The sequence below is a fragment of the Pteropus alecto genome, unplaced genomic scaffold (genome assembly GCF_000325575.1).
Source record: "Pteropus alecto unplaced genomic scaffold, ASM32557v1 scaffold195, whole genome shotgun sequence".
Lineage (NCBI taxonomy): Eukaryota > Metazoa > Chordata > Mammalia > Chiroptera > Pteropodidae > Pteropus > Pteropus alecto.
Genome location: NW_006438073.1, coordinates 5981030 through 6005911, shown reverse-complemented (window position 1 = coordinate 6005911; position 24882 = coordinate 5981030). Strand labels below are relative to the sequence as shown.

The window sequence follows — 24882 nt, the reverse complement described above, 5'->3', positions numbered from 1 at the left end:
TTTCCCCTTACGTCCCTGCACAGTCTGATTTGGTTCACCTGCACCCGATGATCTTGTGTGTGGTCCTACTGATCAAAACGGACGTCTGCATCGTGATCTGAGCTTAGCCTTTATCGTGTCCAGTGCTGGTCCCTGTTTACGTGGCCACTTCGCCAGGATGCGTTCAAAGGAATTATCACTTAGCTCATCAGCACGCCACGTCACCGGGGTTCAGTGGGTCCACTTTTTTCAAGGATGCCGCATGGAGGAAATTAAAGATGAGATCACTTACCCTGTAGAAGCAGCAGTCATTTGTGATTAGGCTCAGGCTTCTCCAGTTTTGTTATGTCCTAAATAGTACTGATAGGACTTAGGGGTTTTACAAACAAATTAATGCCGAAAAGAAGCAGGAGGGGAAGGAGAAGAGAAGGGAGTGTTAGAGCAAAATAGGATCGCAGTGCTTTATTTTATTAGATGAGGATGTTTAAAAACACAAGACCAAAAGTATCTACTCTCAGTGTCATTTAATACACGGGAGGCGTTTTCATGAGACAAGTAGGAAGTACATAGCGTCCACGTAAAGGACTTTCTTCTACCTGGATTAAGTTGGTTGCGGCGCTGGTCACGGTACAAACCAGACACCAGGCCTCAGGCCCCATAGACTGCACCTTGGGAAGCTCACCCAGCCCTGCTAATAACCCCACCGATGGAAGGGGCCACTGGCTCCCCAGCGAGGTGTGAGCCGCACCGCAGGGCCAAGCCTCTTCACGTCAAAATGGGGCTGGAGCCCAGGGGTTATTAGAAGTCCATGAATACACAAAGCTCATTGATTTTTCTTCCTGTTCATTTCATTCACAAATGCTAGTGGAGGGGGGCAGTGGGGTGTCAGGAGTTTCTATGTGATTCCAGATTAATTCTCTTCCAATGCACTGGGAACACATTCAAAAATGGAATTGATCGAATCCTGTGACCCCGTTTCTCTCCCTGGGAAAATGAAAGCAGAAATTACAGTAACAAAAAAAAACAGAACAAAAAAAATACATATATCTATGCATATGTATGTATGGACGTATATGCGTGTGATATATGTGTGTGTGCACATATATGAAAATAAGTAAAGCCCAGAGCAACACCTGACTTCTTTAGTTCTGTCTTGGCAGGGAGAACCAATACCCGTGCCCCGTTAGGGAGGACAGAAATCAAGGCACACACCGATGGCCGCAACTCTGTTCTCTATTTGAAAACTCCTGTTGCCGTTCGGAACATGTGAAGCAGAGCGCGCTTTCAGATGGAGCATAGTGGCCGTCTCGTCATGCGTTGCTCAGGACGACCGTGGGGTCCAGAAAGCAGCTGCGTGCGAGTGGATGCTCCTCATGGCCTCCCTCCAGATAGATTGCGGAAAGGTAGTCATGGCTGCAATAGCGTTTGTTAAAGAGACCATTTCCTTCTTAATTCTCTTTTCTGGTTATTAAACTTTTCACTGAGGTCTAATTGACAAACAGTAAAGCACACGTATCGAAAGTGTGCGGTTTGGTTAGTGATGACACATGTCCACACCTGCGAAACCCCCACCGCATTAAGATAATGAACATCTCAATCGTCCCCGAAAGTTTGCTTGTGTTTCTTTGTATTTTCTCCCTGCCTCCCCTCCTCATCCCCTAGGGACCACAAGTCTGCTCTCCGTGAGTACAGATGCGTTTCCGTTTTTAGAGTATTTACTGATGGAATCCTACAGTGTGTGCTTTCCTTTTGGTTTGCCTTTCACACTCCATGATTATTTTGAGATTCATCCATGAGGTAGCATATGTCAATAGTACGCAGTTACTTTGAGGTTCACCCGTGTCGTAGCGTGTATCAATAGTTCATTCCTCCTTCTCGCTGATCAGCCATCTATGGATATATCACAGTTTGTCCATTCACTCGTGGTGGTTTTCAGTCTGGGGCTATCACACATAAAGCTGCTGCGAACATTTGTGTACTAGTTTCTGTGGGGATGTAGCTTTCCTGTCCTTCGGTCAGATACTTAGGAGAGGAGTGGCCAGGTGTGTGTTTACCTTTTTAAGAAACTGCCAAGGCATTTTCTAAAATGGTTTACGTGAGCAGCAAGCTGCTGGCGAGGAGGACCCCGTACGGTCCTCGGACCTTCTCTGCCTGTGCAGCCCCCTCCTCTGGTCGGTCCCACACACCCCAGCTCATCCTTCCGAGAGGCCCAGACCTGTCTTCTCGGGCCTGCGACTCCGCTGGGCTCTGCCTGGGTGATCCGTCCCTGATCCAGGCGGAAGCTCTTTCACGACAGGAAACGGAGCGAGCATAGGACTCGGCTCACCCACGCCCTGCCTCTCGCGAAGCATCATCCTGCGTCACCCAGTGTCTGGTGTCTTAAAAATCAGCGTGTCAAAAATTTTCCTGATTATTAGGTCGGTTTGGGCACCCATTTCATCTCCACAGCTAGGCCTGCTTGTGCGGTACACAGCCTGTGCAACAGGAAGCAGTGGCCCCTCCGTCACGTGATTCTAGGACAGTCGCATTGACTTTTTAGACACCAATTTTCATATATATATATAATATATATAATATACATATAACATATATATTATATATATATTATAAATAATACTACATATTTTCCACGTAGCTTTATACATCCAGGGGTAGTATATTTTGAATTCAAAGAATTATACATTTCTCTAATAACAATGTTGACTTGAGTCTCCTATACAAAGAAAAGTTACCCTTCTGTTCTAGATTGATCACGGGTTGTTTAACAGGTGACTTATCTATCAACTCCTAACATTCCATAAATTACTTAGTCAACTTTCAAAACTTTCTTAGCAGACCTCCACTTCTGGCCAAGATGGACTAGCAGGCACTGGATATATGTGTGTGTGCATATGTGTGTGGTGAGTTTGGTGCATGTGATGTGTATATAGTGTGTTGTGTATGTGGCGTGTGTATGAGAGGTGTGTGTGTGTACGTGTGTGTTGTGTATGTGGCGTGTGTATGAGGGGGTGTGTGCACGTATGTGTATGTGATGTGTTGTATGCATAGTGTGTTGTGTGTGAGGGGTGTGTGTGTATGTGTGTGGAGCATGTGGTGTATGTGGTGTGTTGTGTATGTGGCGTGTGTATGAGGGGGGTGTGTGCGTATGTGTGTGGAGCATGTGGTGTATGTGGTATGTTGTGTATGTGGCGTGTGTATGAGGGGGGTGTGTGCGTATGTGTGTTGTGTATGTGGTGTGTGTGTGATGGGGTGTGTGTATGTGTGTGGAGCATGTGGGTGTGTGTGTGTGTGCATATGTGTGTGGAGCATGTGGTGTATGTGGTGTGGTGTGTAAGTGGCGTGTGTGTGAGGGGGGTGTGTGCGTATGTGTGTGGAGCATGTGGTGTATGTGGTGTGTTGTGTATGTGGCGTGTGTATGGGGGTGTGTGTGTGTATGTGTGTTGTGTATGTGTGTTGTGTATGTGGTGTGTGTGTGAGGGGTGTGTGCGTATGTGTGTGGAGCATGTGGTGTATGTGGTGTGTTGTGTAGGTAGTGTGTTGTGTATGTGGCGTGTGTATGAGGGGTGTGTGTGTGTATGTGTGTGGAGCATGTGGTGTGTGTGTGTGCATATGTGTGTGGAGCATGTGGTGTATGTGGTGTGTTGTGTAGGTAGTGTGTTGTGTATGTGGCGTGTGTATGAGGGGTGTGTGTGTGTATGTGTGTGGAGCATGTGGTGTGTGTGTGTGCATATGTGTGTGGAGCATGTGGTGTATGTGGTGTGTTGTGTATGTAGTATGTTGTGTATGTGGCGTGTGTGTGAGGAGTGTGTGTGTGTCTGTGTCCCAACCCCAGGCTGCACACACTTCCCAGCGTTGACTATGTGCCTGTTGTCCCTGTCCCCCTTTGCTGAAATCTCTCTGTGGCCGTTGGTAACTTAAAGGTTCACAGTAACACGGAGCGTGTCTTTTTCTCATATTCTCAATGTGCCACTTGGTAGATTAAACACGAGCCTCACAAAGCTGAACTGAGAAAAACATGAGAGAATGATTAGTATCCTTTAATTCTGCTAAAGGTTAGGCTATTTTAAAAATTCAAACAACGCTCACCAGGGACGTCAAACTAACGCAGAAAACCTTGGGGGTGGGTGACTGCCATGTCATCCTGTGAGGCCAGACGGGGCTGACGACGGCAGCTGGGTGGGCTGGGCGGGCTTTCTTTCCAAGTTGTGTTCAGAAGGTTCCTTATTGTTTGTGAAATTTGTCAAATATTCTCAATTGATCTTGTGTGATTCTCCTTACGGTTTAATATCAAGCTTCTCTCCAACTGAATGTTTCCTGTTTTTGTGCACATCCCCTTGGCTCTCCACCACATATTCAAGTGCCTGTTGAATGCTCAACACAGTTTAATTTGCCATTTAGGCAAAAGTTTGGAGGTTACTCTTGTCTTGCCCCCTGTGCTGGTGGCCCTTGTCCTCCAGGACGAGAGCGGTGTGGACAGCATCCCGGGACCCCGTCCTGCCCACTTCCATAGTGACTCAGTGGTGCACACGTATCCCCCGGGCGCACGCTCACGGAGGGACGAGCTCGCTCCTGTTGAAGTATAAAGGAAATTGAGCACCAGGTGGGGAAGTTTTTCTGCCAAGGAGAAATGGGACAGGTTCTTTGGGGTCAAAAGATTGCACACTGTCTCTGTCCCACGTGCGGGAAGCCAAGACTTTGAGTGCCGTCGTGGGCGTGGATCAGGGCTCGCAGTTCCATTAGCCACTGCCGCCTGGGCATCGTCTGGGGCACACAGGGCAGGCTGCTTCGCGATCATGGGGTCCGGCCGCCGCTGCTTCGTGTGACAGGTGCATCATGTTAGCAGCCTGGGTGACCAGGCCACTGTTCATTCGTCCGTTCCTTGCTTTTGAAGCACACAGAAAATGAAATCGCCAGTGCTTATTATTGAGTTTCTTTTTTGATCTGCTCCTGGGCCCCGGCTCATCCTGGAAGGCCTGTGCAGAGTGCAGCCACCCTGGGGGCAGAACGGCCCCCTTTAGGATGTGAAAGCCTGTTCCTGGCTGGAGTCAGGTAGGCTGAGCTGCCACAAGACAGGCAGAAGCTGCCCCGGCGTGCTCAGGGGGCAAGTACGAAGGCTGGGTGTGTGCGTGTGTGCGCTCAGGGTGGCCACTGGAGGATGCCCTGGGGGGCTTGGGGGCACCCCCAGGCATCGTTCAGGAGAGGGCCCCTGGATCTGATCCAGGCAGCGCAAATGAACGCGGAGTGAGTGTTAGGGGCCGAGGCCTGGTGAGGGAGGGGGCTTACTGGCATGGGGAAGATGATTTTAATGACCAGCTGAGAAGCGAGACACACTGTTTCTTCAGTAGCCCAGGCAGAAAATTCATGACTGTGTACAGACGCCTTCCACTGTGAAATTTCCTCAATTCATATTCTTCTGTCGTGGGCAGTAGGTGGAAACGTGGTTAAGTGGGCAATGTGATAACTGAGATTCTCGCAGCTTGAATCGCAAACCGTAGTCTGATTTATGCCAGAACTGTGTCTTCCCGACACATTATTTAACCTCAATTAACAGACTAGCTTTCTGTTCGGTAAAAGCAGAAAGTTGGGAAGCCCTGTTTACACGAGTAGAAAATACCAGGCCTGGAGGGTGAGCGATGGACGTGGCCCTTCTGCTGTGGCAGGGCTTGGGGAAAGCGAATCTAGACATTTTCTTCTAAGTGCTAGAAGATGTTTGAAACATCCTATAATGCGTTTTGTGGTCGTTGCGTCAGGGCAATGTCTGTGCCTCAGAGTCCACTCACAATAAATGCCATTGTTGAAATGGGACTGTGTTATTTTTTAATAAACTGTCAACCTCATCCCTCATCTCTGCAACCCACAGAATTGTCTTTAGTCCTTCCAACCAGTTGCCTTCTCTGCGTGGGCCTAATGTTACTGATGGAGGGGAGAGAGGGACAGAAGGGGCTCGGGGACACATGACAGAGAGGCAAATGTCAGATGCCCTTGCAGGTCCCAGGGCGGAAGGCCACCAGTGCCTGTCTCCTCCCTTCAGAGGGCCGTGTCCGCAGAACCAGAATGAAGCCTAAGGGCGTGTGGAGCACCTGCATGTCAGGGCCATGCGTTGGTCATCACCAGAGCTTCAGGTCAAGTTCAACTGCCTCCTCTCCCCACGGATGTTCAGGCCCCAGCTTCTCCGTCTTCTCCTCTCAGGTCTCCCAACATGCCATCTGGTGGCTTTGTCTCCTGGGAGAGGGGCACGTCTTCAGAGCTCCTCGTGATGCTTCCTGAGCCCCCGCGTTGCTCAACCCATAGCTGTTTGTTGAAACTGAACTCATACTTAAGGCAGTAGGAGACGGAAGTTAAAATCAACCGTTCCGACACTGACCAACATTAGATTGTTTTAATAACCAAAAGCAACGGGAAGTCGTGGAATCTGGACGTTGTTCAGGGGGCACTGCCTAGCAGGTGTTTGACGGAACACAGTAGTATCAGTTATTAGAAAAAGTAAGACGTCATGTCCACAGCTCAGTAAGTGAAAACCCCTTGATCCAAACTCCTCAATCAATGTGACGTCAGCGCTCCCCGAGATGGCTCAGTAAGTGAAAACCCCTTGATCCAAACTCCTCGATCAATAAACTGATGTCAGCGTTCCCTGAGATCGCTGCCGACCACCCCCTCCTGAATGTTACACACTGTCCTGGGCGATGCCGCCCACTCCCAGGGTCACGGTCATCGTCTTTGGGCGGACGGGTCCCCAGACCCGGTTCCAGCTCTGATCTTGCTCCAAGTTTAAGAGCCATGGTCTGAGCTGAGCTCTGCGGCTGTTCGCTTGACGTCCCAGAGACGTGGCAGAGTCAGCACGTCTGGGACTGGAAGACGTTCTCCGCCTGCGTTCCCAGCCCTGGGGCTCCTCTAGTCGTTTTTGTCCTGTGTCAGCCAGTGTCATCAGTGTCACGGACTAGACCAAGGCAGTGTGAGCCGTGCGGGGGGTCTGAGTGGGGCCTCGTCAGCGTCGCTTCCGGTGCCCACTTTGTCACTGACCGGCTGTGGGACATCTTCCAGCTCTGCAAGCCTCCGTGTCCGCACCTGTCTCTGTGGCAGGGAGTTTCACTGCCGTTGTCATTATGGGAGGGATGGGGAGCCGTCCGTCCATTCACTCAGCAGATGATTTTGAACTCCTCCTACACACGGGGCCCAGTGTCCGGTGCTGAGATGGCCAAGGACACCGGCGTGGGCCCCGCCCTCTGGACGCTCGTGCAGTTCAGTGGATTAATAAGGAATGCAGAGACCGCGCTTCGCAGGGCGCCTGGCCCATCCAAGCGCCCGATCAATGTTTGAAAGGAGAAGCTGGATGGGATGCTGGGGCTCCTGTCTGCCCGAGGTTGAGGAACCTCCGAACCTCGTCCGTCTTACTTTCTGAAAGTCTCTGTCTCCACTACCGATGTCCCGTATGTGGCTGTTGGCCCCCGCAGCCTCACGACTTGGGTGGCCCTGGCAGCCCACAGTGGGCCATCGGGCGGGTCTCGTCCCTTTTTCTGTGCCCCGTACTGGGCCCTGGCACATTACAGAGGATCAATAAATACGAGTTGGACGAGCAATGGAACTGTAGTTTAAGACTTTTATTCATGTGCTGTTTTATTAGCAGGCTCATTATCTTTTAAGGTAGGCCCTAGGCAAAGATGTTGAATTAAATTTGTTTCGAAGACTCCAGAAAGTCTCCATTTCCATAGACAGTAATCTGGAAGGTGTCAGTCTAAGACAGCGGTCCCTCGGGTTTGGGGGTATGATCTCGAGGATTTCTAAAAGTGGAGGGACCTACAATCGTGAGTAAAAAGGGAAGGGAGCTCAGGAAGAGACGAGGAAACGCCACGTCGTCCACCGCTCGGTCCAAACTGTCATCTTGTCCCCCAGGAGGACCTCGCAGTGTCCATGGTAGCCCCCCTCTGGTACGCTGCAGCCCCCTCCTTACACACAGAGAGATTTCTCCGACGTAAATGACATCGTGGTGCGCAGTGCTTAAAGTTCGCGTTGGCTTCCCAACTCCGGACAGGGCTTGGTGCGGCTGGCCCCATTTCCTCAAACCTCACCTTGCTGCACCCCGCCTTGCTTACTGTGCTCCCATTGCCCTGACTTTTCATTCATTCCTCCAGCCTGCCCAGGCGTCCCCACCCAGAGGTCTGTTCACCGTCTGTTCCTTCGCCCAGAGACCTCTTCCGCTGGATCTGTGCACAGCATGTCCTCCGGGGGCCAGTAACTGTCCCCTCCTCAGGCCTGCCCGGCCCTGCCCACCCAATTTGTAGCAGCATCACATGGTTGCATCTTATTTTCTTGTATCGCTTTTCATTAATTAATCAAAGCCCATTTTTTCTTTCTTTTCGCCACGTGGGAGTTGTAAGCATCAGACGCTCTCTGAGCGAGACCCGATCAGCTAATCAGAAGTAGTGGCCTGAATGTGGGGAGATAAAGCTGGCAGCCTTGCAAAGGCTTAGCTCAAATCACTGCAGACCTCGTGACACGGCAAAGGGTGCGGCTGCCCGGCTCTGTGGCACGTCTGTTGACCTTGGCTTTGTGTCCTTGATTGTTCCTAAGCATTCATTCGTGTGGTCAGTCAGTGAGTGAATCACTCAGAACATAAGTATTTACTGAACCCCAGCCATCAGTCAGGCACTGGGGATTCCAGCATATGGCCCGCGTGTCCATGGAGACAAAGCTCTGTGCAGGGCCAGGTAACGGTCTAGCCTCTCAGGTCCACAGACTGCCTGTGATGGAGACCAACTCTGCCTGTATAGAGCAAAAGAAATCATAGATGATATGGAAAAATGGCTATGTTCCAATAAAACTTTATTTGTAAAAGCAGGCTGCGGGCATGATTCGACCCCCAGCTGGAGTTTGCTGACCTCTGGTCTAGAGAGAACTCAGATGAACAAACAATTCACTCCCCTGTGGTAGATGCCAGGAGGGAAGCCTGGTGGCACGGGGCACAGCAGGAGACACCTTACTCGAGGTCCACACCCCCTCTGTCCTCTGCTGCTGGGTCCGGTCACCAGCTGGCCTTACAGAAAAAGAGAAGAAAAGGAACTTCAAAATTAATTTATAGTTGTTGAAAGTTATTTAAGCTATTTTGTTACTTTTTTTTAAATACCAGTAAACTTTTCCTGATTTTCCTTCAACCTCCTGGCTCAGGGCCAACACGTCTTCCTGGGGTAAAATCTCCAGAAATCCTCGGATTCTTAGATTTGCAAACAGGGCATGCGTTGGTTCAAAAGGTCATGTAAAGCCGGAATCCTAAATATGCATTTTCTTTTGCACATTATTTCAACTGTGGTTTAAGTGCCACAAGCTGACACTAAGGAAGAAATGTGATCATACAAATGGCAGATTATGAAACCTCAGCATCTAGACGTCTTTAGAGATTGCCAGATCTCAGCTGCCATTTCGCTGACCCTCATTATATGCAAACTGTACTGAGGCCAGCTCCTGGCACAGCCAACTCCTGGCACAGCCAGCTGACACAGCCGTTCCTGGGGATCTTGCCAAGCCTCCCCCAACCGCCGGGGTCTCAGGGTCTCGGGGTCTCGGGATGTGCAGGGCAGGCAGTCGTATCTTCGCCTTCGCGCCAATTCTCTCACCTAGGTTTCAACATGGATTCATTTGCATTTTTATTATTATGCCGTGTTGATTTTGGTTACTGTTAGGGAACTCTTTGGGCATCCTACACCCTGCTTTTCTGGCTATATGAGAAACAAAAACTAAATTGGAAAAACAATTTCATCTACTATGCTCCACAATTTTTAAAATTATGTTAATATGTTAATGCTCAATCTAATGATAACTTCGGAAATTTCATAATACCTCCTCGTTTTGAGACTTTTTCATTGTAGAACTGTTTTCAGATATCTACAGGTGGGTCCTTCATCTCAAACTACTCTGCTTCAGAGGACCTGATTCTTAACATGTCTCTGATACAAGGAATAAAAGACGTGACATTCTATTGGCATTTATTCATTCACTCATTTTTCACTCACTCATTCATTTTAAGAATGAATGAAAGACCAACCCATGAGAAACCCACTGTGCAAGGTCTTGTGAGCTGACAGTACAAGATGTATTATTTTTCAACCACTCCATGTCTGTAATAATTTCTTATGTTAAAAAGCTCCTAACATCCGCAGCCACTAGGCTGATTCTTAGTGCATTAATATCGCCTGTCATGAGATTCGGGGATGCGGTAGAACAATTTATTTCACAGTGGGATTCTTATCTAAACAAGATCTGTCTTCGTACCTTTCTCAATTTAGCAGAGTGTTGCTGCAGTGGGTTTGGGCGTTATCTGCCTCTAGCTGTTATTCACAAAAGCAAAACCAAAGATAGGTGTGCGAGCTGGCACGTGTTACAGATGGCTTCTCCAGCAGCTTAGGAGTCGTGCTACACAGCGTCTCCGTGCAAATGGCGTGACCCGAGCGTGTGTTACGTGACGTCTGGTTTTAGCTTTCTCGAGCTGTACACACTGGCGGTCTGAAGAAAGTGTGCCCTCAGATTGCAACTCTGAAGGACTTGGGCTGTTATCAATGTAACTTTGAGCATCCTTGGACTATTCTAAATACAATTTCGAGAATCGAAATTAATTCTGTTAGTCGGGGGATAGGAAAGTAATGTGATAATTTTTCATGAGATGTATTTTCCTCTCATGGGCCGAATACTCTTTGGAATCGTTAGTTTCATTTCGTTATGTGCAACGGTTATTTCATTATAATTTAACCGCTGTTTACAATTATTTATCAGCATCTGTTTGGTATAAACGCCTTAGCAAGAATATTTGGGGATTTTGCTGGTGAATCAAGTTATTGTAATGAATTGCAACAACAGCAAAAAAAAGGTTGACCTTTTTGCTTTTAAAAACTTAACTTTTTAAAAAGAAAAGTTTTTTTTTTAATTCTCATTTGTATTGATATATTATGATGTTTACAGTCTAACATTTCTAGAAGTTAATGGTTTATGTTTGGGTTCAATGTGTCGACAGTAATTACATTTAGAAATATAATATATAAGCTATATTAAAATTAGATAAATATTTTCGAAGATTGACACCATTTGGAGGAAGTCAATGATCCATTAATTTTCTCTTGTAACCATGGCTTCATATTTTTGTTTTGCAGAACCTGTTTCTTATTAACATTCGAAATGTTATAAATAATAGAACCTAATTCACCTGTACTTAAGGTATTATACAAACCTAAAACATCGGCTTACGTATGTGGCTTACAGAAGCCGTATCATTATGTTTTAGCCTCATTTTTAATTTCTAGAGAAATTTGGAACTTTGATAAAGACTAAGGGGATAATATAAAAATATACAACACGATTCCCTAGCCCTACCTAATTTTATTCCATTTTAAGTGTTTTGAATATTTTCCTTACTGCACTGTTGTTTCTGGGTCAGGCTAACCCCTTCTTGCCTTTTAGTTGATATTTTTCTTTTTTTCAGGAAACAGTCTCTGTCCGACCAACACTGAGTTAAGTCGTCACTCGTTAGTTTTCCCAAAAGCCCCCAGACGCAGGTGTCTCACCCGTAGACAGAACTGCCTGAGGACAAGACTGTCTGTCCCCTCCCCGTGCGGAGCAAAGGCACCAGCACCATTCCCAGAGGGGGCGTGTGTCGAATCCGAGCTGGGGAGACCTGACGTAGGCTCGTAGAGCAGGTGGAGGACGATGCGGGTGATACGGAATGAGCCACTAAGTCGAACACAAAAATAACACTTCATGGACATAAGCATTACAGGAAGTTAGGAAGCAAGTGGAGGACCAGGGTTAGCTGGAGTTTTACTGGAAACGATTCCTGTAAGGAGCTGGATTTGAGCTGAGCCTGGACGATGTTTTGGAAAATGAAGACAAGTAGGGAGAATCTTGCACACAGGATATGAGCAGAACTCTGGTCTGGAGGCCGCGAGGAGACCGGAAGAAACGGAAGAGTCCGTGAATGGCAATTTGGGGGATACATATTATGGGGTGAATTTAGCTTATGGAGGGCTCTGAAAGACAGAAGGAAACCCCGGCATCTCGGTGCATTAGCGTTGGGCGATTAGTTTATCATTTTTGCCAAGACCCGCCACGTCGAGAGCTCCTTTAGAAAATGCTGGGGTGTGCCCATTGAATGGTATGGGGGGGGCCGAGGCCAGGGGGACTCTGTGGAGAGAGTGTGGGTGCTGCTAGGTGTCAGCCAGCATGACGCCAGTGAGTTTGGAAAATGCAGACGAGACCAGCACTCAAAGACCTAACCTGTCCACTCTGGAAACCATCACATTTCTGCTACTCTATCCACTATTTCGATAGCTCTTATTTTGTAGATTCTGTCAAAACAGTAAATATCTATTGAAAGAAATGTGTCTGAAACAGAAAAAGTGACCGCTACTAGAAATCCTCATATTTCTCTACATGACAGTAAATAGATCAAGTTAACATACCAGCAGGAGTGTCGTTTACTTGATAGGGAGCTGTTGAGGGGAAAAATCCTGAGGTGCCCACAGCAAACGCCTTACCCACCACGTAAAGCAGTTGTCCCCACACGTGTGAGGTCACGAAGGTTCAGTGCCATTGCAGAAAAGATGCCCAGGAAACTGTGAGGTGTTACATCGCGAGCACATATGAGAATGTAGGGTATTTTGGTGTGGTTAAGTATTGTAACCACGGGGTACTCAAAATCAGGTTGTCTTCCGAATATAAAACTATACACTAATGACAACAGAGTTCGCAGAGTATTGATCAGTGGGATCAAGCTTTGGAACAAATGCTAAGGTTAGACATTTTCTTGAATTCAGTAACATTTAACGCCACAGATAGGACATAGAATTACCGAATGAGGATTAAAGAAGAAAACAGAATTTTGTAAGTTGGGGAAAAGTTTATAGTTTCTTAATCATTTTGTTTGTAACATATTTCCTATATCATTTACGTGATATTTTATTTACAGCCTTTAGAAACAAGGGAAGCGTTTAGTTTTCTCACTATCTTCTCTCTCTGTGGACTAAAAGCACGGTGTGAGCTGTCTTGGGGCCCCTCCCTCTAACCGCAGAGCTGGGGCCGGGGCCTCCAAACTCAGCACTTAGCGCAATGCGAGATAATCACTTGTTTGCCTTCGACCCTGTATAACTAGGACCTCTGGAGTGGCAAGGCCACAAGTCATTCACCTTGCCATAATGTTGATAGGACAGGGGCTAGCATGGAGCGCTTGTTAAAAGTACTGGCAGAGCGGACAAATGAACGTGATTCAAAAGCGGAGACGTAAAGATGCTTGAGCTCGGACCCGTTGCATGCGCGGAAATACTGGGTCTTCCGCGAGCAAGCTGACCCAGCCGAAGCCAACCCCGCTTCGTTCAGCTAAGTGGACCAGGCAGAGCAGGGAGCAGAGAAATCGGGTTTCTGAGAAATCGGGTGGGAGGTCGATGAGCTCGCCGGGCCCTGCCCGCCAGCACCGCAGTGGGATTCTGACGCCAGGCCGACTGATGGGCAAATGAACTTCATGTCACGATTTTAAACTTGGCTGCTAGGAGAGATTTTGAAGGTCACTCAACTGTTGAAGCTTATTTTAATTTCTAAAAGTTGAGTCTATCAATTAGCGTATTGGATCGGGGCCTCTCCAGTGGCTGGGATTGCTCACTTGGCTGGCTCAAGTCATGAACTCGCACGACATATGTGGGTGACACGTTCTCTCGAGCGTTTCTGTGGCAGGCCCGCGTTGGAGACCTTTGTCAGTAGCGCACTTGGGCAGTTAATATGTGACGTTGCTAAAGATAGATCAGATGAAAATGCACTTGGTTTCTGAGGCTTCGGCCATTTATTGTTTATAAACTATCTCTCGCTAAAAGGGATTTAAAGTGACGGTTGTTGAAAAGATAAATTCAGGTTACTTAATGGCGCAGCTTTTCTCCTCTAATTATTTTTATCTAATCACATGCTTTATTAAATCCCCAAGAGTCATGGTGGTTCGTGTACAGAGGGTTCGCAGGGAGCTTTGAGAGACTGCTAACTGGAGCGTGGCATCTGTTACTGTTTTACAAACTAAATACTGTAAAAACAACATGAGAATTTTCAAGGGTCAGACTGGGCTAGCCAAATGTAAGCACTCCCTCCCTCCAGGGAGGACATTTTTTATCTCCTCAGTGATTTGCATTGAATATTTTTTAAATAAAATTATTGATTTAAATTAGTTTCAAGTCTACAGCGCATTGGTTAGACATCTTAATGTTCAAAAGCCGATCCCCCCAATTGCTCTCTCCCTCCCCAGGCCCTCCACCTGGCCATCATATAAATGCTGACTGCTTTCCCTATGCCGTGCTCCCCATCCCCATGACCAACTATCAGCGACTAATTTGTACTTCTTTAACCCTTCACCCCATTCTCCCAGCCCCTAACCCCCCTCCCCTCTGTCTGTCACCAATTTATCCACTATATTTGTGAGTCCGTTTTTGATTAGTTTGTTCTTTTTGTTCCTTAGATTTCACACATAAGTGAAATCATATGGTATTTATCTTTCTCTGTCTGACTTATTTTACTCGGCATAACGACCTCTAGGTCCATCCATGTCATTGCAAATGGTAGCTTTCATTTTTTTTTTAACGGCTGAGTGATATTCCATTGTATATATGAACCATAATTTCTTTATCCGATCATCTGTTGATGGGCATTTAGGTTGCTTCCATATCTTGGCTATTGTAAATTGTGCTGGATATTGGAGTGCATAGATCTTTACGAATTATTGTTCTGGTTTTCTTTGGATAAATACCCAGTGGTGCAATTGCTGGGTCAAAAGGCAGATCCATTTTTAATTTTTTGAGAAACCTCCATACTGTTTTCCATAGCAGCTGTACCAATTCGCAATCCCACCAACAATGCATTTAATATTTTTATTGTAACTTGCATTGTTTTTCCTTGCATTTGGATGATTCTACCTTCCCTCCATGTAATCTGCTTCCCACTGAGGCACGTGAAGAAACCTGCTCCACTAGATGACTCAGCATCCTCCTCCCATGCCCTGAACTTTTACAACTTCAGCCTCTTCTTCTCTTGACCAGGAAGGTTTGCTCTCTCTTCATTCCCTGGATCCTGATGCTCCTTCAAGGGCCACCACTTTCGTGAATTCTGTCATGACCCGCTAAGTGTGATCTCTCCCTCCTCTGAGCCTGTATTAGTTATACTGACTCATGTAAAAGAGATTATTCTGAAATGTCGAGGCTGAAGACAACAGTAAAAGTTCTCTCACACAGTTTCAGTGGGTCAGGAGTTTGAGAGCAGCTTAATCAGATGGTCCTTGCTCCAGACATCTCATGAGGTCAGAGTCAAGGTGTTGGCCAGGGCCGCAGGCCCCTGAGGACTTGCCTTGGGCTGGAGGACCTGCTTCAGAGAGGACTCAGATGGCAGCCAAGCCAGTGCTGGCTGTGGGCAAGAGGCCTCAGGTCCTCGCCATGGGGCCTTCTCCACAGGGCGGCTGGAGAGTCCTCACCATTTGACCATTTGTTTTCCTCAGAGCAAGTGACCCAGGAGAGAGCACAGGCGGAAGCTGTAGTGTTTTTTCCAATCTCGTCCTGGAAATGACACATTGTCATTTCTGCATTTTCCCTGTTGTGACACAGGTCAGTCCACTCATGTGCAGAAGGGTCCGGCACGAGACATGAAGCCCAGGAGGTGGGGGGTCACTGGGGACACGTTGGAGGCCGCAGACCACCGAGCCTGCTAATGTTTGCGGCATCTCTAACCGAGCTGACAATATTCTGCTCTATCTCACGATCATCTGTGACCCTCTCCTACCCTCTTTATTAGATCTTTATTTCCTTTAGAGGTTAGACTTGCTTTCTTATCTTTACATATTTAAATTTTTAGAGACATTGCATTCAATATATGTCACATTCAGTTGATAGGTTGGAACCACAGCCTCTCTCTTAATGGGTATAAATAAAGATGCACATATGAGAAAGAGGCAGACGAACAGACAGGAAAATCGATTTTGGCAGACAGATGGGGGTGGAGGGGCGGGGAGAGAGAGAAGGAGAGAGAGAGGAAAGAGAGTGAGCAAATGAGGTAGAGAGCACATCAAACTGCACATTTTGTCAGAATATATGAAAACATTTTTGCTAGTTTATAGAACTGAAGAACTAACTTACACTAGTTCAAATGTTCGGAGCACTGTGTCACAATATTCTACTTTATGATATATGTGAATGGCTTGCCACAGTTTTTCCTAAGACTCCTTCAACTATGCCTAATATTCTGTGAACCAGAGGGTCTGTGGATCACCCCTTTAATAAAACTGAGGAAGTCATTGCTTACAAGTAACTCTTCAGTAATGTCAAGTATAGCGGTTATAATTCCTTTTACATATGATTGAGAACTTTATGTAACCTTTGATTAACTGCTCTGTAACCTGGCTCACTGGGGTACAATCATTTTCTAGATTGACCAATTAACATTTATATATAATTTGAGCAAAGGGCACCAAGGAATGTCAGGAGGAACAAAGACCCACGAGGAGAGACGCTCTCTCGAGAATGTCACTCGCATGCACCTGCTCGTTCTCGGTCCCGAAAGCACCGGCACACGGCCGTCAGGCGCCCTCGTACCTCGCGTCCAGGTTACTGAGACGGCCTCCAAGTGGTTTTCACCATTTCCAGCTTCTTCCCTACAAACTTTCCTCGGAATTAAACCTGCTAAACATCACTGCCTTCCCATGCTTGGGGCCGTTCGGTGAACCCCGTAGGTTACTGAGACGGCCTCCAAGTGGTTTTCACCACTTCCAGCTTCTTCCCTCCAAACTTTCCTCGGAATTAAACGTGCTAAACATCATCCCTTCCCATGCTTGGGGCCGTTCGGTGAACCCCATGACCTCAGGCCGTGCACTAGGTCGGTCTCCTAGTCCTCCTATTCCAAAGGGGAGCGTGTCATCAATAAAGTAGAAGAGTTGATGCTCTCTGGATCGGCTAAATGGTCTAAGTTATTTCAGATCATATTTTAACAGAAGCCAAAACTATAAACACGTACTGTTGTCCACATGCGAAAGAGGATCCTTCTAGTCTTCCTTCCTATAGGGCTGGAGAAGACCAGTGTCTGCTCACCACGCTCTCTAGCGTCTCCCTGGGACACCGTGGCACTAGTTCATGTGCTGGCCGGTTTGCTTTAAGTTTTTTATTTCTTCTACAGAGTAATCGCCAAGCTTTCTCTTTAACCTGGTTATATAGAGGAACATTTTTATAAATGTCCTAATAATTCCTCCCAAGTTTCCACGTGTTGGTAGCAGATTAGGGGTCTGTACAGGCTTAATCGACCATGCTGCTAAAGCTAGAATAAACATTATTTTTCACAGAGCTTAACTCTGGGAGGAGAAGGTAACGTATAGCAGCTCCAAGAGGTCAGGAAGAGTGAAAAAAGTGTGAGTGTGCTTGTGCACGTGTGCGCGCGTGGCTCTCACGTTAGACAGAGGGAAGCATTATAGTTTATCATCTTCGGGCGGACGTCGTGACACGGGTAAAGGTTGAAAGTTCAGAACACAGTCAATGCTTAATTAAAATGGAAATGGAAATAATGGCCCCGAAAGGGCTTCTGGGGGCTGAGAGATGGGAAGGGGAAGCACATAAATTACTTAGGGTCATCCACGTATTTGACCGTTGTCCTGTAGGTCCATGACATTAAAATACCAGAGGTTTTTTTTTTTCCCCATTTTGTTTTGTATTAGATGTTGCTTTAAAATAAGTGGAAAAACAGAGTTTTGAAAATCTTTTAATTGTTAAGAAATTGTCTTCTAATATTAACGTTTAATGTCAGTTTTTGGGAGAAAAGTGTTTTAGAAGAACTCATTGTAGAAATTGTGTGTGAAATAAAAAAATATATATATTTTGCATTTTGTTATCATTACATCAAGAATAGGCTTATCTGAATAAATCCCAGTGCCTCTTACTTGCCTGGGGGCTGATCTCAAATTAACATGTTCAGTTTGTCTCCTTTTTGTCATAAAATTGTATGGTTCATTTGCCAGCAAAAATACACGGTTATTCAGGAGAATTTTTTTTCCTACAAAGTATTTAAAAGGAATCCAAAAATTTTAGTACTTGTATATATCAATTTATTAGTAATCTCTCCTAACCTTAACTTAAGAAAATGGATATTTGGATGGGAGCAACATAGACCAAATGTTGTAGAAAAAGAATCTCTGCTGGATAATCATTCATTTCAAAATTCTACTTCTTTTCTTGCCAGTGAAATACGGGCTCGTGCTTAACATGCCTCCTTTTGTGAAGTAGTCATTTTTTTTTGACTCTGGGAAAGTTCAGATTCTACACATTAATATAAATTAAGTTCAAGGAACAGTTCTTTAAAACCTTACAATGCCTGGCACTACGAGAGTGCCAGTATAAAATCGGCACCCTGTCGGCTTTCACGAGGTCGCAGTACCGTGACGTCACGATGGAGCTTTCACGAGTACTGTGACGTCATAATGGAGCGGCAGAAAATTGTAAGAGTGTGCAGCGATGGGTAGATGAATTGGGAATTATGAGTCAGGGATGGCCTCCAGAAAGAGGGACCATCCGAGCTCGAGTTTAAACACCCGATTGGTAAATCTGTTAACATAAAAATGTAAAATTAAGAAAATCGATGTTCTGTATCGTTAATGGAGTGCGTCCAGTTTTTAAGACGTAGCGCTGATGTGACACGAGCTCAGCGCTCGGCAGCGCAGGCCATCCCGTGGCAACCCGACAGGGGGACTCGGAGTGTCCCGCAGTCCCTGCTGCCTTCCCAGCCTTACGAGGGCTGGAGCACATGTCTGTCTGTGTCTGTGCAGGAGCCCGGTCCTGGTCTTCCAGTGCAACCACCGCCACGTGATCTGCTTAGACTGTTTCTACCTGTACTGCGTGACGAGACTCAACGACCGGCAGTTTGTCCCTGACCCTCAGCTCGGCTACTCCCTGCCTTGTGTAGGTAAGTCTGGCACCCCCCGCCCCCGGCCCCCACCATGTTTCATGCTGATTAAGAGCAGAAGGAGAGTTAGTGATGTAAAACCAGCTTGGGTTATACCCGTTCCCTAGCTGAGGGGTTGCAAATTCAAATATCCATTTGATCATTGCTGGGCAAGAAACATTAATGTTTGGAGATAGATATATAGAAACACTAAGGTACGAAAGAACTATGTTGAACTAGAAAATTCATAAACTGCATAAAGGCATTGAAAATAAAGTTTGAAATATTATTCAGCCAAGGTACATAAAGTATGTCTGTGGGTTCACCCTGCATGTTATAGATTTATTACCCTGCATCTAGAGGAGCACTTCCCAGATTTTTAAATCGTGCATCCTATTGATAAAAAATTTGAGCACATATGCATATACGTGAAAGAATATGTATTAACAAAGAAATTAAAGAAGAATGAGATAAATATTTAAGATTTGAAATAACTTTTTATCTTTCAACATTTACAAAACATCCTTTATTTGCACTATATTATTATTATTACATATATTTTCTTTTAGTTTAGGTGATTCTCATAACATACAATTAGCCATTTTGATGTGTACGATTCAGTGGCATTTTGTAGATTCACGATGTTGTGCAGTGGCCACCTAGCTCTTTCTAGTTTCGAAATATTTTTATTTCTCCAGAAAAATAGCCCACATCCACTAAGTAATCCTTCCCCATCTCCTGGCAACCACATGGTCTGCCTCCGTCGATTTGCCAATTCTGGATCCTTCCTATAAAAGGAATCATGCAGTATGTGACCTCCTGTGACTGCCTTCCTTCACTTACCATAATGTTTTTGAAGTTCATTCAAGTTGTGACATGTATCTTCATTTCTTTTTATGGCTGAATAATATTTTATTATATGGATATACCACAATTTGTTTATCCGTTTGTTTGTCGATGGGCATCTGTGTTGTTTCCACCTTTTGGTTATTATGAATAATGCTACGTCATGTGGTAATTGTATGTTTAACCTTTTTAAGAACTACCAGACAGTGTTCCATAGCTGCTGCATTATTGTGCGTTACCACCAGCAATTTATAAGGGTTCCTATTTGTCTACATCCTCACCAACAGTTGTTATTTTTCTGAGTTTTTATTCATAGCCATTCCATTAAGTGTGACACGGTACCTCATTGTGGTTTGATTTGCATTTTCTTGATGATCAGTAATGTTGAATATCTTCTCATATGCTTATTTGTCACTTGAATATCTATTTGGAGAAATGCCTATTCAAGTCCCTTGTGTATTTTTTAATTGGGTTGATTGTCTTGCTGTTGTTGAGTAGAAAGCGTTCTCGATGTGTCCTGGATACTAGACCCTTATCAGATATGCAGATGTTTCTCTTATTCCGTGGGTTGGTGATAATATCCTTTGATACACAAAAATTTTTAATTTTGATGAAGTTCAGTTTACCTATTTTTTCTGTTGTTGCTTGTGCTTTTGGTGTCAGATATAAGAATCCAGTGACAAATCCAAGATCATGAAAATCCACCCCTGTGTTTCCTTTTAATAGCTTAGCTCCAGTATTTAAGACATTGACCCATTCTGAGTTAATTTTCCTGTATTGCGTGAGATAGGATCCCTACCTCACGATCTATTTGTTTTTAATGACTGCAGTATAAGTAAGTGTGCTTTATTGATTTTGAAAATTGTGGTTGGAAACTTTGTGATACCTGATTGAAGGGTCAAGTTTTAAGTTCCGTTTATTTCAATACTTAGTTTCGGTGTGTCGGAGCTGAAAATATATGTCAGAATTATTTCACAGATCCAGATGGAAGTAGCTAATTGCATTGTTGACTTGGGTTTTTTAATTAAGATTTACAAAGTATGCGTGCCAACATATTGTTAAGGAAAACTCTCTGAAAGGTGCTGTGCTTTCATCTTTTAGACAAAAGGGTTCAAAAGTCAGTGAAAGGCTCACATGAAGTTTGGAAGGCTGTGCTTCTGTTTTCAGCGTGGTCGTTTGTATGGATGAGCCCTGCCCCCTTCACTAACCTTGTTCTACGGACAAGGTCAGGGTTATGGACTATTCACTGAAAGTCACTAATCGCACAACTGTTGCTGCTGCTTCTCTTAGCAAAAATGTTCTTACTAAGTAACGTCAACGTCATTACTCATTTATCTTGTTACAATAAATACACAACAGTATCAGTGTTAGATACCAACACCATCACCAAAGTAAGGGTACTGAAAACAATGTTAAGATGTTTGCAGTTTGTCATTAAGATATATTCCTATAGGGATATAGACTCGTGTGCCATTACTGTACAGTTATGTCACCCATCACATACATATTTTATTTTCCTTTGAATTGCTTTTCATATTGATTTTATTTTTAAAATTATGGAAAATATTAACATAATTTCAAAGTCAAAACAAGTTACATTCAAAGAAATAGAGATTTTATTCCCATTCTTTTTAATATTTATTTTCTTCTACCATGCATAAAACTTTATTTGAAAAGTCTCCCATTTTAAAAACACGTAAACAAATTACCTATGATGTATATGTCGATACAGATTCATGTCACCCCCTTGTTAAGTAGAGAGTGGGGGTACTATGCATGTTTTTCTCCATTTTGCTGTTTCACCCACTCTACATTATACATTATTTTCTGGAGATCACTCCCTAGTAATATATGAAATTTTTCCTCTTAAAAAAATACCGTCATTGAATTCCACTGGGTGTACATACCTTACTCTTTCTTTATTGGTGCACACTTAGTTTTCATTTTTTTTTTACTACAAATATTGCCACAACTTATAGACTTGTGTGCACACATATTTTCATAATTTTGTCAGAGTATAATAGGGATAGATTCCTAGGAGTGGGGTTCCTGTATCAAAGGGAAAAAATATATTTATCTCACCCTTTCCAAATTCCCCTCCCAACAATTGTGCCACTTTTGAGTCCCACCAGCAACGTATAAAAGCAGCGTTTTCCCAATGCCTCACCGACAGAGTAGTTAAAAGACTTTGGGATTTCTTTCCAGTCTTGTAGTTGAGAACTGGTACTTCTACATAGTTATTTTTTTTTTTTTTCTTATTTTGAACAAGGTTGAGTTTCTTTCAAAAGTTTAAGGTCATTTTGCATTTATTTTTCTCAATCGCTTAAAAAATATTACCTTCAAGGGACAGGTTAAGTGAATATATTGAATATATTATTTTTTCAACAATATTTTGGATACAGCATACTATCGACAGTTATTTACAGTCGCAGGAAAGGTTAATAAACTCGAATCCTTTATATTTTTATAAAGAATGTATGTAAACTACCTTCCGTTTTGCTAGTTCTTTGCCACAGGACAGCTAACAACTTCTCTGTTAAACAAAAGATCGGCAGGATCACGCTCTACCTCATTAAAATGCGTTATATGGATTGTAACAGAGGTTAGTTATCTTTTAAACACTTCTTTTTAAATTAACCTTGTCAAGCCTTAGAACCTATGCTTCATGGCTGCAGTTCGTTTTCATAGGGAGTGAGGCAGGGAATGCATGAATTTTACATGTGTTACCTTGTGGGGTTTTTTCGGAATTTTTAAAAATAATTTTTGTGACTGTACCTACCTCATTACCGGTTATTTAAACATAATGCTGCCCAAAGCCTTGCTTTTATTTTTTAAAATGCCACTTACTATTATCTTCTCTGGTATCTCTTTCCTTGAATGTCCCACAACAATGAGCAGAATCCTGCCTATTCAGGTACTTTGTTATTCAGACCTCTTTGAATAACAAATGACCACAAGCAGAGGCAGGTTAGAAACAACTGTGCCGTCATTCAACTGTGTCATAAGCCTCCTACACCACATGATTTATTGCAATACTTATTTCTTACTATCTTCAGCAGTTTTAATATATATTGTCATCTCCCCTTATCTGCGGTTTCGCTTTCCAAGGTATCGGTTATCCCTAGTCAACAGCGATCTGAGAATAGTCACTGGGAAATTCCAGAAGTAAACGATTCGTAAGGTTTACCTTGCACACGGGTCTGAGCAGTGTGATGAAATCGGGCCCCATCCCACCCGGGCCCGTCAGGAGGTCGGTCAGCCGCCCACCCACTTAATGGTCGTCTTGACGGTCAGAGCGACTGTCACGGTGTTGCACTAGCCCGTTCTTGAGTCCGGGTCACCCCTATTTTACTTAGTAACGGCCCCGAAGTGCATAAGCGGTGATGCCGGCATTTTGGGCATGTCAAAGAGAAGCCACAAAGTGCTTCCTATGAGTGAAAACGTGAGTGCGGTACAGTAAGATAGTCTGTCAGACAAAGAGAGAGCGCACACGCCTAATTTATAAATTAAACTTTATTGTAAATATATACATGAAAAAAACATAGTATGTATAGGGTTGTGTGCGGGTTCAGACATCCCTGGGCGTAAGGAGGACCTATTATATTCCAAAAGTACTCACTCATCACAAAATATAGTTCTGTTTGTCACAATGCTATTTGTTATGTGCTGTTTCAGGCTTTATATTTTTTATTGTGACTCGAGTTATGTTTTCCCCATATTGTGTGAAAAGAGACATTCAGATGTTGTAGAATGTTTTTAATAAAAAACAAGCTGGATTGTCCTCAGTCTATGCTCAACAGAAACACTCTTCTCATTTAGTACTGGCTTGATTTTTAAATGTCTTGCTAAGCGTAATGGCTTCACACCCTCCTTAATTTATATCTCAGGGCCTGTCATGCACTCAAGGTGAGGTTCACTGTCAGGGATAATGGCACCTCACTTTGTCAGTGCCGTCATTTTCTCTTTTGGCCCCTGCTTGCTTTATGAGTACTATCTTGAATTAATGGTTTCTTTGCAGGAACCTTGAATCTTAAGTCACTCATGTGTTATAACAGTTAGTTAAAAGAGATAATCTATCCATAATTTTTTTAGCCAAGCACAGGTAATCCGAGAAAGGGCTCTAACAAGAGAGGGCCCCACTCCCCAAGTCTCTGTTGTAGGACGCCCACTGTCCTCTCAGGGCGGCCCCTTTACAATTGATGACACCTGGTCATCTGATGCGCCGCCAAGGTAGGAGAGGTACCAGTGCCAGCCTGTACGTTAAGTCTTAGTGAAGCTTAAGTTCTTTGTCATATTTTACTAATGCCTGTATAAGCCCTAATATTACCCTCTGTAAACCAATGAATCATGTAGCACGTATCCTGGGGTGTACACAGAGCATCAGGGAAGCCAAGTTCAAATCCTGGCTCTGAGACCACAGCCTGTGTAACAAAGGGCAAGCTGCTTAAGCTTGACGTGTCTCAGTTTCACTTTAAGGTAAAATGGGGATGATACAATAGCGCCTATTTCATACACTGTTTTGTGGATGAATTAAAATAATGCCACAAAAAGGTCGTTAGGTCATGCAGAAGACAGAAGCGCACACCGGACGTCCACTCCCGTCGCTCTGGTGGGCAGGTAAGCATGTGTTCCCCCAGACAGCACGTATCGTATGTGTGCGCGCATGTGTGTATATTCACAAGAAACACAGATTTAGGCATTCCTTACCTGCAGGTTGGCGTTTCCTGTAACCTAGTGCCTAAATCAACCGATAATCAAACATTATTTACTTCTCCATCTGGCCACTGTTCTCCTCGGTTTATCTGACTTGATCTTGATTAATAACACACAGAACAAGACACATAAAATAAAGTGTAATATAAGAGAAACAGAAAACCAAAGCTTTTCCAGCTATAAATAGAAACGACAGACCGGGAACCGGAATGGACGGAACCCGTATTGTTTCTGGCACAGTGGAGAGGACCGTGGGGTTAATTAAAAGGTAATATAAATGGCTATGAATCTCAAAAATACAACTTAAATATATATATGAAAAAGCAAAAATAATGGTTCCATCCGTAAAGAAACTAAGAATATGCTGAAAAGTCAGCTCTGCGTGGCCCAGATGCGTGCGCGAGGCCCGACGTCTGCGCCAGATGC

General features: G+C 44.6%; 1 protein-coding gene across 1 annotated transcript in view; it reads left to right on the top strand.

Annotated features, from left to right (window-relative positions):
* The window catches only part of PRKN (parkin RBR E3 ubiquitin protein ligase), an 833405-nt gene that overhangs the window by 486146 nt on the left and 322377 nt on the right, over positions 1-24882 (top strand). Inside the window, exon 7 of the mRNA XM_015591869.1 lies at positions 18782-18918. Within this exon, the coding sequence (XP_015447355.1) occupies positions 18782-18918 (137 nt within the window). The remainder of the gene's footprint in view (positions 1-18781; positions 18919-24882) is intronic.